Consider the following 16061-nt stretch of genomic DNA (forward strand, 5'->3'; position numbering starts at 1 on the left):
ATATATATATATATATATATATATATATATATATATATATATGCTAAACAGACTCACATTTGACTAAAAAGAAATTGTTGTGAATTAGTTAACCATGTAATGGACCTAAAAGAACAGATTTTTAAAAAGTTCATTTTTCTTGGATAATTGTGTTTCGCACTCACCAATCTCTCCATTTCCTGCTCTCGAAGTCGCTCCTCCCTCTGTCGTCGGTGATATTCCAACAAGTCATCTTCATTGTCACTGATTTCTGAGATGCTGTTCTTCCTCTCCCTCATTCCCGGCCGCCCTGTAATTTTCCTGTTGCTTCTGGGGCTGGACATGGGAGATGAGCCAGGCAAAGAACCAAGACTATATGCAGATGACAGCGAATTACCATAGCTGGCTTTCCGTATTCCTGTGCCACTTTCCATCATCATAGATGTGGGTGAAGGACTACGGGCTCGCATTCCCCAGCTGCTAGTCAGATCCGCAGGTGTCGTTCCAGTCTTCCGATGAAGCCTTGGACTCTCTGAGGCTAGCGTGCCCAGACCAGAAGGGCTATCAGGCGTCTTTAGAATTGGTATCGTTCCTGGGAGTGCCCCTGGGAGTACTGGGACACCTCTACGAGCAATTGAGGGACTCAGAGGTGGAAGTTCTTTCACATTACTTCGTCCTACACCATTAAGTTCAAAGTTCCGCCTGGCCAAGCGTGGGCTTTCTGGGGGCTGATGGCAGGGTGAGCCTTGGATGATATGGACAATAGGATCGAGAGGAGGCTGGAAGGTCTTAGCGGATTGGGAAAGTTGCCTACATGGGCTTGAGGTGATGGAGCGATCAGCTAAGCTGAAGGGGCTAGCTGGTCTCTCATGAAGCGCTGTGTTTGTCTTGGTCCTCGCACTAGCAGACAAGGAAGGACATGTTTGAAACTTGGAAGTAAAACTAGGGGTAATTGGCACTGTATTTCTGCTACTGAGAGATTCATTTGAAGACAAATGAATGGTCTGTCCGAGACTCTCTAAACCGTCTGGGCATAATCCTCTGTGACTAGGTTTAGGGCTAGAAGGAGCGTCCCCTAAGATCTTTCTTTGCAGCCTGGGGCTTTCCTGGACCTTCTGACCCATGCCGCCACCATTGAAATTAGGTAGGGTGGTCCGTGGGTGCGAAAGAAGTTGTGAATGGCTGGTGAAGTTGTAGCTAGAGGAACGTGCAGGCACTGGTGGTAGAGAACAAATGCTATCCTGGGGTGCACCGCCAGGCGATGGGCTAGTAATGCTACCACTGCTGGCTGCTGAAGGGGAAGAGAGAGGGGAAAAGGGTGGAGATGTATTGTCATAGCTGGATCCCATGGACATGGCTCCAGGACTTGTAGGGGGTGATAGCAAATACCTGCCCCCACCATTGACCATGGGTGCCAAGGGTGAATTAGTAACTGATTGACCGCCTGGGGGCTTTTTGTCTTCCGAAGAGCATGGTTCAGGGTCATCCATGACTAACGAGTCCATGATGTCCTGGAGGTCTTTTTCAATCGAGCTTACAATTGCACTGTGCTCAGACTGGACTCTCTCGCCAATTTGGGAGGACTGTGCTGGATTAGCTTGATGATTCCCATTGACCAAGCTCTCCGTGTCTAAAAGGGGTCAAAGAGAAAAGATAGCAGTAAGCTTCACAATCTTTAAGTATTCCATCCCAATCCCACGCTGCCCAACAAGTGAACTACTGCAGCATCTGGCGGCTTGGATATTAACATTAATTAAGTGTTCATACTTAGAGTGATATTTGTCGTGGTATATATTTATATATATAATAAGTGGTGGTTTCATGTGACTGTTTGAATGACTGCCTTGTTTTAACAAGAGTTGGAAACACTGATCATCACTGATAATAGCATTTGGGTGCAGGACTATCATTATTCATTCATTCATTTTCTGAATGAATGACACTCGGAATCAGTGGCCGGCCAATCACAGGGCAAAGGAGATGGACAACCATACCTAGGGGAAATTTAGTGTGTTCAAACAGCCCACCCTGCATGTTTTTGGGATGTGGAAGGAAACCATAGGATACATAGAAAATCCACGCAAACTCGAGAGAACATGCAAACTCCACTCAGTGAGGACCGACCTTGGGATCGAACCCTCTACCCCAGAACTGTGGGTCCACCCTGTCTATCATTAGTTTATTATTATTACCCAAAGAGTTTGCAATGTAAGGGTGGACATATTGTACAGTACTGTAGACATACTGCACATGATACACATTATTAATATGCACCTTTGGGGGAAATTCCTGGTTACACCAGAAATCATAATGAGGATGGGGAAAAATATGAGATTAAGCATGCCTCTCTACGATCATCTGATATATGTTGCACCATTTTTTTCCCTAAAATACAGAAGCCTTACAAATAATACATTAGCTTGTTCTGGCTCAGCAGGGATGGGAGTAGCTTGGTGTAGCTCCTCTTGTCATGGCTCAGCTGTACACTGACGTTCAATGACAGCCACCAAAATCGAATCGAATGTACTTATTTGTACAGGGTTAATATTTTATGTCAGCACTCTTTTACAATAATGAATCTGATCTCGACGGTGTTAATTCACAGTAAAAGGATACAGAGGCAGAAAGGAGGGGGGGGCAAAACAAACGCATCCCTTTGCTAGGGGAACACACATTAAGTGATGTCATGGTCTTGCGATGTGAAGGGCAGCATTCTTAAACTTCATTAGGGAATCTGGCAAATAAGTACCTTGGCTCAGTGACCTATAAATCGGCGATCTAGTGTACTTCCACTACATGTTTGTGTATATGTGACGATCGCAACACAACAACGGTATCGGGTTTTGCTGTGAAAATGAAGCAAATACAAAACCGTACGAAGTGATTTTTTCCCGTGAGGAAGCTACTCACGTGACTGAATAAACCACGGTCGTTTCGTGCCGTCCACTTGCTCTTTGACAAAGTGTGAAGCACATCCTCCGGGTGCCAGCGGCACACTGGCTGTGACACCGAGGAAGGCTGCACGCTTCCCCGGCGTATTCTCGTTTAAAAGGCTCGGGGTAGATGCTAGGCACCGGCCTTGTTTCTGGCACCCCTGTCTGTCAAGTTGAGAAACTACAGGTGTTTTCCTGCCTCAGCAGTCGGCTACAAATTCATTCTAAATTCGTTCACGCGTGAAAAATACATGGTGCCGTCGTCAATGTTTAAAAGATAATAACATAGCAATGATAAATAGTTATGATTCTGCGCAAAATCTGAATGTAGCTGGACTAAAAATAAAAAAAATGTGTTTGTGACATTGCTTTATTTTGAAAGTTCGGAAGCCACGTTTCTGGTTACCAAAGCAGGGTGGATTAGGGTTAGGGTTTCGGTTAGGGTTAGGGTTAGGGTTAGCGTTAGGGTTAGGGTTAGGGTTAGGGTTAGGGTTAGGGTTAGGGTTAGGGTTAGGGTTAGGGTTAGGGTTAGGGTTAGGGTTAGGGTTAGGGTTAGGGTTAGGATTAGGGTTAGGGTTTCGGTTAGGATTAGGGTTAGTAGCGCTGTTAAACAGTTGAAATTGTCATCTACGCACATTACATTTAAAAGTAAACAATTATTGTTTTTTTTTCATCAAACCATGAACATAATGTTCAATTTAAAAAAATAAAATTGTATTTGTCTTTTAGTAAAATTAGCTTGTTTTCCTTCTCTCCAGTTTACAGATATTGACCAGTTAAACAAATTTATATAAATCCAGGAATGCATATTTCATTTTTAAAACTTAATACGTACCAATTAATTTATGATTTTTTTAATTCTATTTTTTAATGAAATGCATTCTTGCTCCAATACATCATCATCTAATACTATACACTAGCCTATTGCATATTTATCCCAAATTGTTGTATTAATACACATTTATTCATGTGCATTTTGAGAATATAAACCAGTCAAATGAAATACACAGGGTATAGTGGTAACTTGTGCAGCTTGGTTAAACTATTCATTTTTTGTTTAATATATCGAGAGCCCGTGCACACAAGTATTATTTTAATATAAGGACATATTAAACATGCTCTACGGATATAACATATAGATGAGATGAGCATCCACTGAAAACTGAATACAGTATATAGTATCCTGCTGTATATTATGAATCATGTGTGTTTAACCCTTCTCTTCAAGAGAGTAGAGGAACTGGTAGAAACTGCAAGCTGAACATGATCAGAAGGCAGGTACACCTGAAATGGTTACCAGCTTGTGTGGTCAAATAACCTCAAACTCACGTTCAAACATGAGGACACAGTGTTAAAGTTCAAGTGTTCATAAAGTGTATTTGAAGTGTTCAAATGATCAACAATGGGAGTGTACAAGAAAATCTGATTACCTGGAAAAAACCCACGCAGGCACAGAAATGACAAGTACACAAGCCTGATTTTGAACAAACACTTGATCTCAGAACTGTGTGGCGAGCATCCTACCCAATTAACCACTATGATGCCAATAGCGTACATATAGTTTTATATTTCTTTTAAAGTCAGTAGCAAAAAATATATCATTGGTAAGAATGAGACCCTGACAAGAATGACTTTAGACACTATGATATGCCTGAAGTGGAAGTTTTCCGATCCCAGGCCTGATTGATCCAATATGGTGAAATGTTAAAATAAAAGGAATACAAGGATGGAAAATGTGGGTTTTGACTGGTTTGGAACAAAAACTGAGGACTGGAAAACATTTACATATATCAATTTTAATTTTATTCACTGGCTTTTACATCCTTCTGAAAACTCCATTAGACGGGAATAGACAATAAATACTAAGTCGTAGCATTTTCTAAAAAGCAAAACCATAACTGTCTCAAAGAATGTCTCTTTGCAAGTAGCAAAAATTTCTCAATTTTGAACACTGCTTGCCCTCATTGGGGATCATTGAAGTTTACCCTCCTGACTAAGAGCTGCCATTAAACGTAAACCCCTATATTTAAGATACCTAACATTTTAACAAAAGTCTATCCAATATCCAATTTCCTCTTCAGACAATTCACAAAAATATGTTATTATTATATAATATTTGTTATTATAGATATTATAATATACATTTTAAAATATTTAACAGTTTTAGTTTCTCCTCTGCCTTTATTACAATAGTAATGAAATAAGCTCATCCAAATTTTCCCATGCCATCCCGCTAGTTGCCCAAACGTCTAATGTCTGATGGTAATCAATTTAAAAAGGTTTTCTGGGTTTGCCCAATTAAAATAATTCTGGTCTAACCATTCATAAACAGATTGTCATTTCTGTTATTTATTTATAAACAGACAGCAGATATGCTAGGATTATACTGGGAGTGGCACTCTTTGCCTTCATCTGAATGCAACACAGGAATGTATAATTAGGGAAAATTGTACTTCTCTAAACAACGGAAGGCTTTCATTACTGAATCAGGAAGTCCACACCAAGGAGCCAGCATTTGAGCTATACTTACTCCACTGTAGCATCCACTGTCAAATGAGAGGAAATAAGACACTGATAGCTAAGAAAACCTCTACTTAGAGTGACGTGGTTTCCAGCTGGAGCTCGCTGAATGCAAACATACCACTGGCCAAACAGTTTGCCTGGAGATGTGGTGTAATGAGATGCACATAAAACACGCTTGGTGTTACCTCTGGCACCCATTTGCAGCTGAGTGCCTCCCCCACGTCATGCGTGGCAACTATACTGCATTTTAAAGGACAACAATAACAAGTGGTAACAAAATTCTAGACAGCCACAAGTGAAAAAAAATTCAAATGTTTTGCCACAATAATAAACTCATTGAATTTTACAGGCACACTCTATAAAGACCTTTTCAAGATCCAGTTACAAAAGCTCAATATAAAAATGGAACGCTAAATTGGGAAATATAATACCGGGAAAAGTTTAAATAAAGGCAAGTATTGTTAGCCGAGCAGCATACCTCCTTGTGCTGCTGAATGACTAACAACCATGGCTGACTATGAAGAGGGAAACATGCTGGAGGTTTACTGCTAGACAAACAATCAGCCGTAGGCTTCCGTACTACATACAATCCCATCCTCCTCCACCGATGGTCTTTAAACCAAAGTATGATAGCGGCATTCAAGAATAGCCTATTAATTTCCCTCCAAGGACAAAATTGTCTTCAGCCCTACAAATAGAAGCTAAACTGAGCGAATGATAAGGAGTGAAAGACTCTTTGAGACCTTATTATTGACTAAACAAAGGGTCCTGTGATTTTCTAATCATACCCAGTTCCATCCACGTGGAAGTAATGCTAGGGTTCTGCCTTGCATTGCACAAACCTGGTAAAGATACTTTGTTAAATTCCAACCAATGGCTAAATTTAGATTTTAATGTTATGTCATCAATCATGTCTCTAACAGTATCAATTCAAATAATCTATTCCATAAAACCTTTTCTATACAGCTACTCCTCAATATGGTTGTGACTGATTTGAGCCTATTAACTTAATTTGGACAAGAAGTACATACAAGGTATCTAAAGCATTTACAAACAAATATGTTTATTTACACATCCATGTAATTCACACAAATAGAGAATTTAAGGCCTTTAATTACCCTATTCATAATGTGGGATGAGGTGTTTGGAGAAAACCATCATGAACTTAGTGGAACATACAAACAACACAAACCCAAAACCTCAGTGAGCCAGATGTGCTACCCACTACTTACCTTACTGGCATAAAATACTATAGTGTATGTTGGAAAAATGTCTAAAACTGTTCCATGATGTATTCCTTAACTAATAACCTATGGATAATGCTATCTAATCAGGAAATTTTCCTATTAGTCATTGTCAAAGGAAGGAATTTGTGACTGGCGTAACATACCTCCACATCCTCTGTAGTCCCCCGTAGAGACGCTGTTTGCTGGGGGCATCATACTCTTCATCCTTATGGCTTCTTCAGGGTGGTTGAAGCGAAAAAAGGCAGACTGACCAAAACACAGCATACAGCCTTTGAAAGAGCACAAAGTACAGATAAGACACCAAGAATACATGAATTAAATGGCCAAGTTGCCACCAATGAAGAAAAACTCTGCTGCTGTGGGGGTAGTGATAGAACTAAGCATGGGAGACTGCATAGTGGACTCAATGTCAAAATGTTTGATGCTTCATAGAAGGAAAGAAATGAATATATTTATAAAGTCGATACTTTTTGGATACTGCACTTCTCTGCACGCTTGCCGTTTGAATTCTATGCATATTACTACACACACTTTTAAACGATAATGCCAAAAGTGTTGACAAAAGCTGGCAAATAAAATAAATTTCCAAACAATGTGCTAAGCAACTGTATTAAGTACATAATCACGCAATAGGAAGCGGGGTATTTCTCCAGACTATCAGTCCACAGCTATTAAGACTAACAATAATGAACTCAATTACAGGAGTCTCTTGGCACCAATGAATGTTTTTCAATATAGCTATTAGGAAGCTGAGGATCATCTATCAACATCTCACGATGGATTGTCAATACCCAGTGATGGGAGCATCACATAACAGGTCTGTATATAATGACTTGATTTATGGTCTCGTGATCTGCAAGCCATGACCTATCATACTCAGGAGAGGCACTGAAGTCATGGATAGTTGATCGTTTTAAAGCATTTAAACAAATGCTGGCAGTATAAATCTGGTGGTTCATTTAAAACAGGGGCCAAGAACCTTTTTGTCTGAGGGAGCCAAAAACAATTCATATCTTTAAATGTAATTCCTTGAGAGCCATACGCAGAATTTAAAAGTAAGATGTTTTTTTTGTCATTTAAACACTTTTAAAATACAATAAGTAGCTAATTTCTTTTAATAATATTGTCCTGCTGTTACTAATCAATGAATATATGCAGCACGCACGCGCAAGGGAGTCTAATGAAATGAAAAAATATGACTAAAGAAGCACTAGAGTTCGTGTCGGCGCCATTTAAATTTTGATTTGCTGACGCGGAGCTTCCAGAGAGATGTGCCATTGGTCGATGTAGCGGCTTCTACTTCTAAAGGAATGACATTATGAGCCAGGAATTTGTCTCAATGTAATCTTAACTGTCAAGATGATGAAAATAGTGTTGGTTCTAAGATATCAGAAGCCAGAATCCACACAAACTGTGGGTGGTTCACACCTTATCTTGAACACAGGAAAAAAATCTGGCATGCCATTGCCAGAAGAAACAGACAGGGGCAGGGCAGTTCATGATCCCTAACCAGGACCACGCCTCAAAAGACAACACATCTTTTATTTTAAGATGAAAAGGAATGCATGTAAAGGACTTAAATGACTACATTTTACAATATTCTAAAAGACTAGGATGACTAAATTTTATAACACTGTGACATAAAATTCCTTTATAGATTTGGAAAGGGTTGGACTCAATAAAAAATAATGATGCTCTGTGACGTGAATATGCTATGGAAAAAAAACTAAAATGGAAAAATATGTATTCAGTTTAAGATTTAAGACTAAACTCTCTCTCAATTCATTTGCTGCCATTGTCAATCACTCCATTTGAACTGGGAGGGATGGCAGTTCATCACCAAACTGCCCAGTTCCAATGCTGTCAATGGAAGCCAATATGTTAATGTTTTGTTAGTATAATTCAAAACGGCAATTTGCAAAAGCCTCTGGATTAAATCTCTCAAAAACTTGGCTCAGCAAAAAAACTGCTAGACAAATGAAATCTGTTTAATCAACAAATTATCTTCAATACTTTCCAAGAGGAAAATTTTCACATCATTTTAATGATTACACTGCACTAAGTACCATCACATAAGTCTTGCACTGTTGAGATTGGCATGATAGAATAGAAGTGAAGATGTGTGTGTGCATGCAATAAGATCCTACCCAGTAATTAAATGGACTGCCTGTGACCAGAGTGGTGGAGAGTAATGTCTTCCTCAGCACTTCAGATATTATTCATCTAATCTTCCCTGCCTACACTGCAGTGTGTGTGCTGAGTTACTGTGAGAGCAATATCTTTCAGCATGACGTTTTCCACAGACACTGTTTTTTTGGAAGGGCTAACCAAACCCAAATTCTTTCTATAATGCGCTTTCCATCAGAATAAATCATTGCACTCCACTTGACAGTTTTCCAGGACTAAGGAGGCATACTGTACGTGTATAGCAAAATTGCAGTTACAATGTTGGATCCTTCCTCAAGGACACTACAACCCCACTCTAATAAAACTTCAGGACCGCATAAATGTATTACAGAACACAGGAGGGATGATGGAGTCAAGGTGAATACCATTAGCTAAATGTAAATATATATATAGAACATGCCAGTCAGCAATTTAAAACTGTGCTTTACTGCCTTTGAGAGGAAGACTGTCACTTATGACAAATTTCAAAAACTATAGTATATATATTTACTCTGAGGCCAAAGGTTGTAATTGTTTGGAAAAAAATAACAGAATTGTTTAAAATACATTCTGTTTTTAAAATTATGTTGATTCTTAGATTGACAATAGCCACATATAATTTAGTTTCTACATCTGGACTGATAATAAAAAAGGTATTTTTTGATTTATTATAAAGAAAAGGTGTAATTTTCCAACTGCAAAATAGAATTCTTGAAAAATGATATAAAAAACATGGATTATTTCTCAACTCCTATTGAAATGTCAAAGCTGACAAGACTAATCATATAAAATGTTCTTAGGCCACAAGGGTATATCAGTGTTTAGGCCACTTTATGCCTAAAGCGCTATGTAGCATTTAAAAAGAACAGCTGGACCCATTGGGAATCTCTCACGGGACCAAAGTTTCCATCGTTTCTCTAATAACATCTCTGCACACCAACCACTGGAAGAACCTTTCCAGAATGTCAGCTGACTGTTTAGAATATTTGTTTTAAAGATGAGACGTGAGGAAGAAGGGGTGGTTAGAAGTGAAGAGCTACACATTCTAGTACAGTGTGCTCACATGTCATAAGGTTCATCACAGTGTTTGCACATATACAATATTACAAAGAACGCTGACGCTATGCAAGTCATTGCAGACTGTAGAGCTTTGTGAGGTGTCTTACAGTCAGCTCCTGACTGCTGTCACAAGTTATTCCCACTGCACTAGGCTGCCTGTCACATGCTCTAAAAGCCTTTCAACTAGGGACTCCCTTTCAGTAAGTGATCCTTTTATCAAGCAGCTACTGTATCTATTACCTGAAGTGTCTTGGTTGTCAACCTAATGCTTAGGTGGCCACAGAAATGTAAAATATACATAAATATTTCACATGATGAAGACATTGTCAATGGTGTCTAAAGAAATGGGATATGGGATGAGTTAGTGACTGCTGGGTGTCCAGATTCTCTCAGGGTGGTCTTAAATGACACAATAACGGGGCTATTTAACAACTCTCCCTAGAATCGGGGGTCTGCATCAGAGTCAGGTTTGATAATCGGACATGATTCTATGTGAGCATTCAAAGATTCGTTCTGAACCATGCCGATTTTCTTCCAAAACCATCGAGACCTCTCGGGGCCACCCTGATCATTTTTAAAAATATGTGATATCCATCTAGATCAGGGGTAGGGAACCTATGGCTCAGGAGTCACATGTGGCTCTTTTGATGGGTGCATATGGCTCTCTGCTTAACTGTAAGGTGAACTATGAAAACTGCTGGTGAGAGAGTGCACGAATAGGAGCATTACGTAGGCATTGTGGCATTGACATGACCTCTAGCACCATATAATCTTTTTTTTTTGCATTACACTCTTCTGGATGGATACTCTCATTGATACTCATTGATTAGCAACAGCGTAACAAAGAATTTCGAGACTTTAAAATTGGGTAAGTGACTAAAAAGGCACACATTTTCATGTATGTTGACTTGTACATTGAGAGTATGGCCCTCAAAGAATAACATAAAAATATGAATTGTTTATGGGTCTCTCTGTCGAAAAGGTTCCCGACCCCTGATCTAGATCAATTATCTTGGCACTGTGAGAAAAACAGCCTCTATGCAAGGCATGGGGTTTGCCGATAATGATAAATGTTTGTACATGCCGGGGGGAGTGAGTCGCTGCTGCGAAATGAAGTACTTTCAAGCACTCTGCTAAAAAGACCAAACTAACAAAGGTTTGCGTTCATAAAAATAGAAGCCAATACATCCCAACTGGTTGAAATGTTAGACAGGAAAAATTGGCTGGAAAGAGGTCTTTTGACATTGTTGGGGCATAAAATATATCCCCGTGCCATTTTTTCATTTACAAAGATTTTATTTATTGCTGGTTAAATATAATAAACTATCCAAATCATGGGGCATCATTGAAGTAGTAGAAAAGTTGCAAACAATAGAAGAGTAGCCATACTAATTACTGTTTGCTGTTGCTATGGAAAACAGGTTATGGACTCTAGGCAAAGATCAAGAAGTCAAGCCCCCCAGTTAATCAATAGGTGTTTTTCAACAAGTCAGGGGCAATCAAACACAGGCTTTAGAAATACCAGGGGAAGACTACTTTGTCGAGAATGCAAAGGTTGGAAGCAGTGGTGTTTTACTCTGTATTCATGGAAGTAGCAGTTTGAACAATTATAGTTTTTAGAGTTTCTGGATGTAGGATCTAAAGGGGTGTGGCACAACTTTATTATTCTTTTTACCTTTACACTTTTCATGGTAACCAAACTAAATCAGAACTTGACATTTTTTTCCACAGGAGCTGCAGCACATTGTTGATAGCAGGACTCTATTAATACCATTCAGATCGCAATGACCAGATGCAGACGTGTCTAGTAGACACCTAAAGATTAAGTTTCAATGGTTAGTTGTTCCTTGTCTGTACACATGTTCCTTTGCCACCCCTTCTCTTCATTTTGTTACAACTAAAGGCAAAGGTAAACACAACTAAAAGCAAATGGCAGCCCTATCATATCAACCATGACCACAACCCCTCTATTTTAGTCCTTAAGGTGCACTGGGTTTGCAACAGAGCTTGTCTCCATATCTTTCTCCTGTGTGGGCCATGAGATACTAATTTCCAAACACGAGCTCCAGTGTACTAACTGGTCTTAAAATTCCATTTGACAATCAACTGCAAACTGAGTCACTGTCACAAAATTAGACATTTCAGTATATCATGTCCGATTATACCTAATGTCTTTTTGTTTTCCTCCCAACGCAGAGTAACCCTTACCATTATCACGCCAGTAATCTGTGAGAAAGACACCCGCCTGATACTGAAGGTAGCCTGAAAAGTCCCGAAAAGTATGAACCACAAAAAAGGCATTTAGAATCCCCAATCGTTAAACGTGAAGCTTGTTTCTACTTCTGTCACAAGGCCTGGTTGGGTCAGTTTGGTGACCAGAAATAGCAATGTAACAGTAGACATAGACAGTGAGATCCGCTTATGTCAGTAGGTGGTGGCGCGACTGGACCTGTGAGTGCTGTCTATAAACAGAACTTGCATCCATCTGGGGGGAAAGTTGGAGCTAATGTAAATGTTGCATTTATACAGAAATGCATTTAGAAATGTTGCCATTTTTATGCGCTGCAAAATGCAGCCTCTTGGTTAAAACCAGATGTGGACACTGCTTCATACATGATGACATAAGTGAAACATGGCTATCCAAAATGTATAGTGTATAACCAGGTTTAAAAAAAATATCACATTTAATGCTTAGTGAATGCAATCAACAATAATTGTAAGTAATGAAGTAATCTAAATCAAATGTGTAATGTTTGACTTCAATCTGACAGAACACTATACAGGCAGGAGAAGGAAAATCAGTCTCATCTGATCTCATTTTCTGAACTGCTTTATCCTCATTAGGGTCACAAGGTGTGCTTGAGCCTATCCCAGCTGATTACAGCCCAGAGGCAGGGGACACCCTGGATCGGTGGCCAGCCGATCACAGGGGACAAGGAGACGGACAACCATGCACACTCACATTCATACCTAAGGGCAATTTAGTGTCCAATCACCCTACCATGCATCTTTTTGACATGTGGGAGAAAACCACAGGCCTGGGGAGACCTGGATTTGAACCAAAGATCCCAGAGCTGTGAAGCCAACGCGCTAACCACTCGCACCACCGGGCCACAGAAAAACAATCAAACAGATCAATATAATGAAAGCACAAGAGGTTAAATTTAGTACATGACAGTGACAGAATCAAAAAAAGAAGATATTTCTCTCGATTTCAATCCCAGTAGAGCATCTTAAATTTTTTCATGATGCATCATTTCAATATTTGACAAGTCATTGGAATAGGTTTAACAATTTTGAAATATGATCAAAATCCAGTACCTTTAGAAAGAAGGGAAATAATTCTGATTTATTAATATGTATTTGTAATTGTACCATATCAATACTGTAAAGAGATAAATTGGAACAAAAAATAGCCTTTTCACATTGGCAACTTGTGACAACAACAGCGACAAATAATTCTTCCCATGTTTGTCTTCCTTTATTTGTGATACGAGCAAACTAAAGCCAAAACAAACGCACTTACTTTAAGTCCAATAAACGGTCTCTCGCTCCGCTGCGTTCACGACAGCGTTCATTACCTCTGCAGTTTTAGGCGGAAAAAACACGCGTCTTCTGACTTAAAGCGGAAAAAATGTAGACAACAACAGGAGTGTTTATATGCTTTGTCCTCGCGTTCTTTTGTGATGATAATCCTCCGAAAAAACTATGCCGTATGCTGCAGAAATCGGAGCGATCACGACGCCAGCTGTCTACTTTTTCACTAGTTCCGTGGGAGTTTCTCAGTGGACCGGTGAGTGAGGACACGCCACACCTCCAACTTTCCACGTTTAAAAATCCTTCTTGTTTTTTAATCCCGTAGATTCCGAATGAAATGCCCCAACCAAGCGGAGTTACTGTGATTGAACAGCCGGCTCTCCGCGACCCCTGAGACAGACCCAAGAGAGAGAGAGAGAGACTGGGTTGTCAAGGGAGGGGCAAGAGGAGGAAACTTCAGGGTGGGCGCGGTGGGGGTCTCTTCTAACCCTACCTACATCTTAAAAACTGCTCCATCAAGTACCATAAGCAGTAATTACAGTAATATTTAACCCATTCATTGTAACATTCATTCATTTTCTGAACCGTTTATCCTCAAAAGGCTTGCGGGGGGTGCTGGAGCCTATCCCAGCTGAGGAACACTGTGAATTGGTGTCCAGCCAATTGCAGGGCACGAGGAGACAGACAGGCATTCATGATCACACTCACAACTATGGGCAATTTAGAGTGATCAACCAGCCTACCCTGCATGTTTTTGGGATGTGGGAGGAACCCGGAGAAAACCAACACAAGCGCAAGGAGAACATGCAAACTCCACACAGTGATGATTGATCTTGGATCAAACCTTCGAACCCTGAACTGTGAAGCACACATGCTAACCACTCAACCACCGGGCCACTGCACTGTAAACGGACTCACTGATAAAGATATATTATCAATATACTACTATGAACATTTAGTATATTCTGTTTAGAAATCAAAGCTTTACAAATACCTGATACAAACTGAATTCATATTATAACTGAACAATGTTGGTTTTAGCAAGCAGAGATGCATCAGATATACTTCCTAACTGATTTGCTTCCATTAAAAGTCGATAGATGTCCAATCCACTTATTTGAATTTGTGGTAGTCATTTGCCACTAGTATTTTTTTGTTTTTGTTGCAATATCCTTATATCGCTGGATTATTTTATTACTTGTAGCCCTTAATTCATTCACTGTGATGATTGACAGTTATAGGCATCCATTCCATCTCAACTGAGAAGGCTAGCATTGAGTGATCATATTCCACTGCTTTTGCCGATAGCAAGTCCAAGAGTGAGTTAGTTCAGTTGACTTGAGGTCAGGATTATTGACTGGAAATATTCCTTCTACTTGAAAATTCCTGAGGTAGTCTTCCATAAATACCGCCCTGTGAGTGAGGATCGTCCTGTTTGACGACAGAGTTGGAGAGAGGGCAATGGCATTGCGTTCAGAATCTTGAGATTTATTTTCATTGAGATTCTCTATCCTTTTTCCAAGGATGCTGATGCTAATCACAGTTGGTCGTGAAAGACTCCGTGGCAACAGAATAAGCAGTCTTGGAAAAGGTGGGGAAGATTTTGTACAATGTCATCTAACACAACCCATTGAAAAATGACTGTTTCCTAGAATGTGCATTATTATATTATTACAGTTGAATAAGAAAGATAAACTTTGCAAAACCAATTGCACCATAACAGTATTGCTATCTGTAAAAACTGCAATACTTATTATTTATTATTATTATTTATTGATTATTTATTTGTTTGGCCAGTCTTACTCAGTAAAAACTGGGACAATGTGAAGAACAATTGAGTTGAGTTTTATTTTTGCTACCATGCTGATTAATAAAACATCACTGTGTTTAATTTTCATTCTTGTGTCAGCCTCTGTGTGACATCTACATATAGGTACTATTACATAAAAGTACAGTGTACCGTGCTAACAATAGCACTAAAATCAAATGCAAAGTAACTCATCACATATGCCAGAGGCAGATCTGTCATCTCTAACTTATCAGTGATGTGTTGAACATGAAGAGGTGCTTGTACAGTGTCACTATGCAAAGTATCATCTTCTGAAATCATCACAAATTATGTGATTCTGCCCACAAAGAATTCCTTTTTATATCTTGATTGTTAGTGAACACCAAAAATACTTAAATACTTTGTCCAAGTGTTTTAAGTATTACTATTTTATTCATCAAAATACTGTGTAACTAAATAACCATCAATGTCTGACGTACTTCCTATAATACAGGCGATGGATGACAGCACCATATGACACCCCATAAATACCACCATTGTAACAATATAAATTGCATTAGTATCACAATTTGTTTGTTGTAACTTGCAATGATGTGTGGGTAATGTCTATTCAGTCTGGATTGTCACTACATATTGGTGGGTGGATCAGATATAACACAATAAAAATAAGTTTAGGTGTGAGGGGAAGAAAAGTAAAGAGGGAAATCAACACACTGCAAGTAAAATGACTCATCCTGAGTAATTCTCCTTGCATTGGAAATGCAGTGAGCTCTGATGTATATGTCTAAGAATGTTGTATGACGAAGGTGAAGCAGTGACGTACTTTAC

General features: G+C 39.4%; 1 protein-coding gene across 16 annotated transcripts in view; it reads right to left on the reverse strand.

Annotated features, from left to right (window-relative positions):
• Positions 1 to 16061, reverse strand: part of phldb1b (pleckstrin homology-like domain, family B, member 1b) — a 56717-nt gene that overhangs the window by 22382 nt on the left and 18274 nt on the right. For 15 of the 16 annotated variants that reach the window (XM_077610960.1, XM_077610964.1, XM_077610974.1 and 12 more), the window contains 2 exons: positions 6826 to 6951; positions 165 to 1609 (listed from right to left, as the gene is read on the reverse strand). In XM_077610960.1, coding sequence (XP_077467086.1) covers positions 165 to 1609; positions 6826 to 6951 — 1571 coding nt within the window. Of the gene's footprint in view, positions 1 to 164; positions 1610 to 6825; positions 6952 to 13433; positions 13818 to 16061 lie in introns of those variants that run through there. The other variant, XM_077610972.1, reaches the window with a different exon arrangement.

Source organism: Stigmatopora argus, chromosome 10 (genome assembly GCF_051989625.1).
Source record: "Stigmatopora argus isolate UIUO_Sarg chromosome 10, RoL_Sarg_1.0, whole genome shotgun sequence".
Lineage (NCBI taxonomy): Eukaryota > Metazoa > Chordata > Actinopteri > Syngnathiformes > Syngnathidae > Stigmatopora > Stigmatopora argus.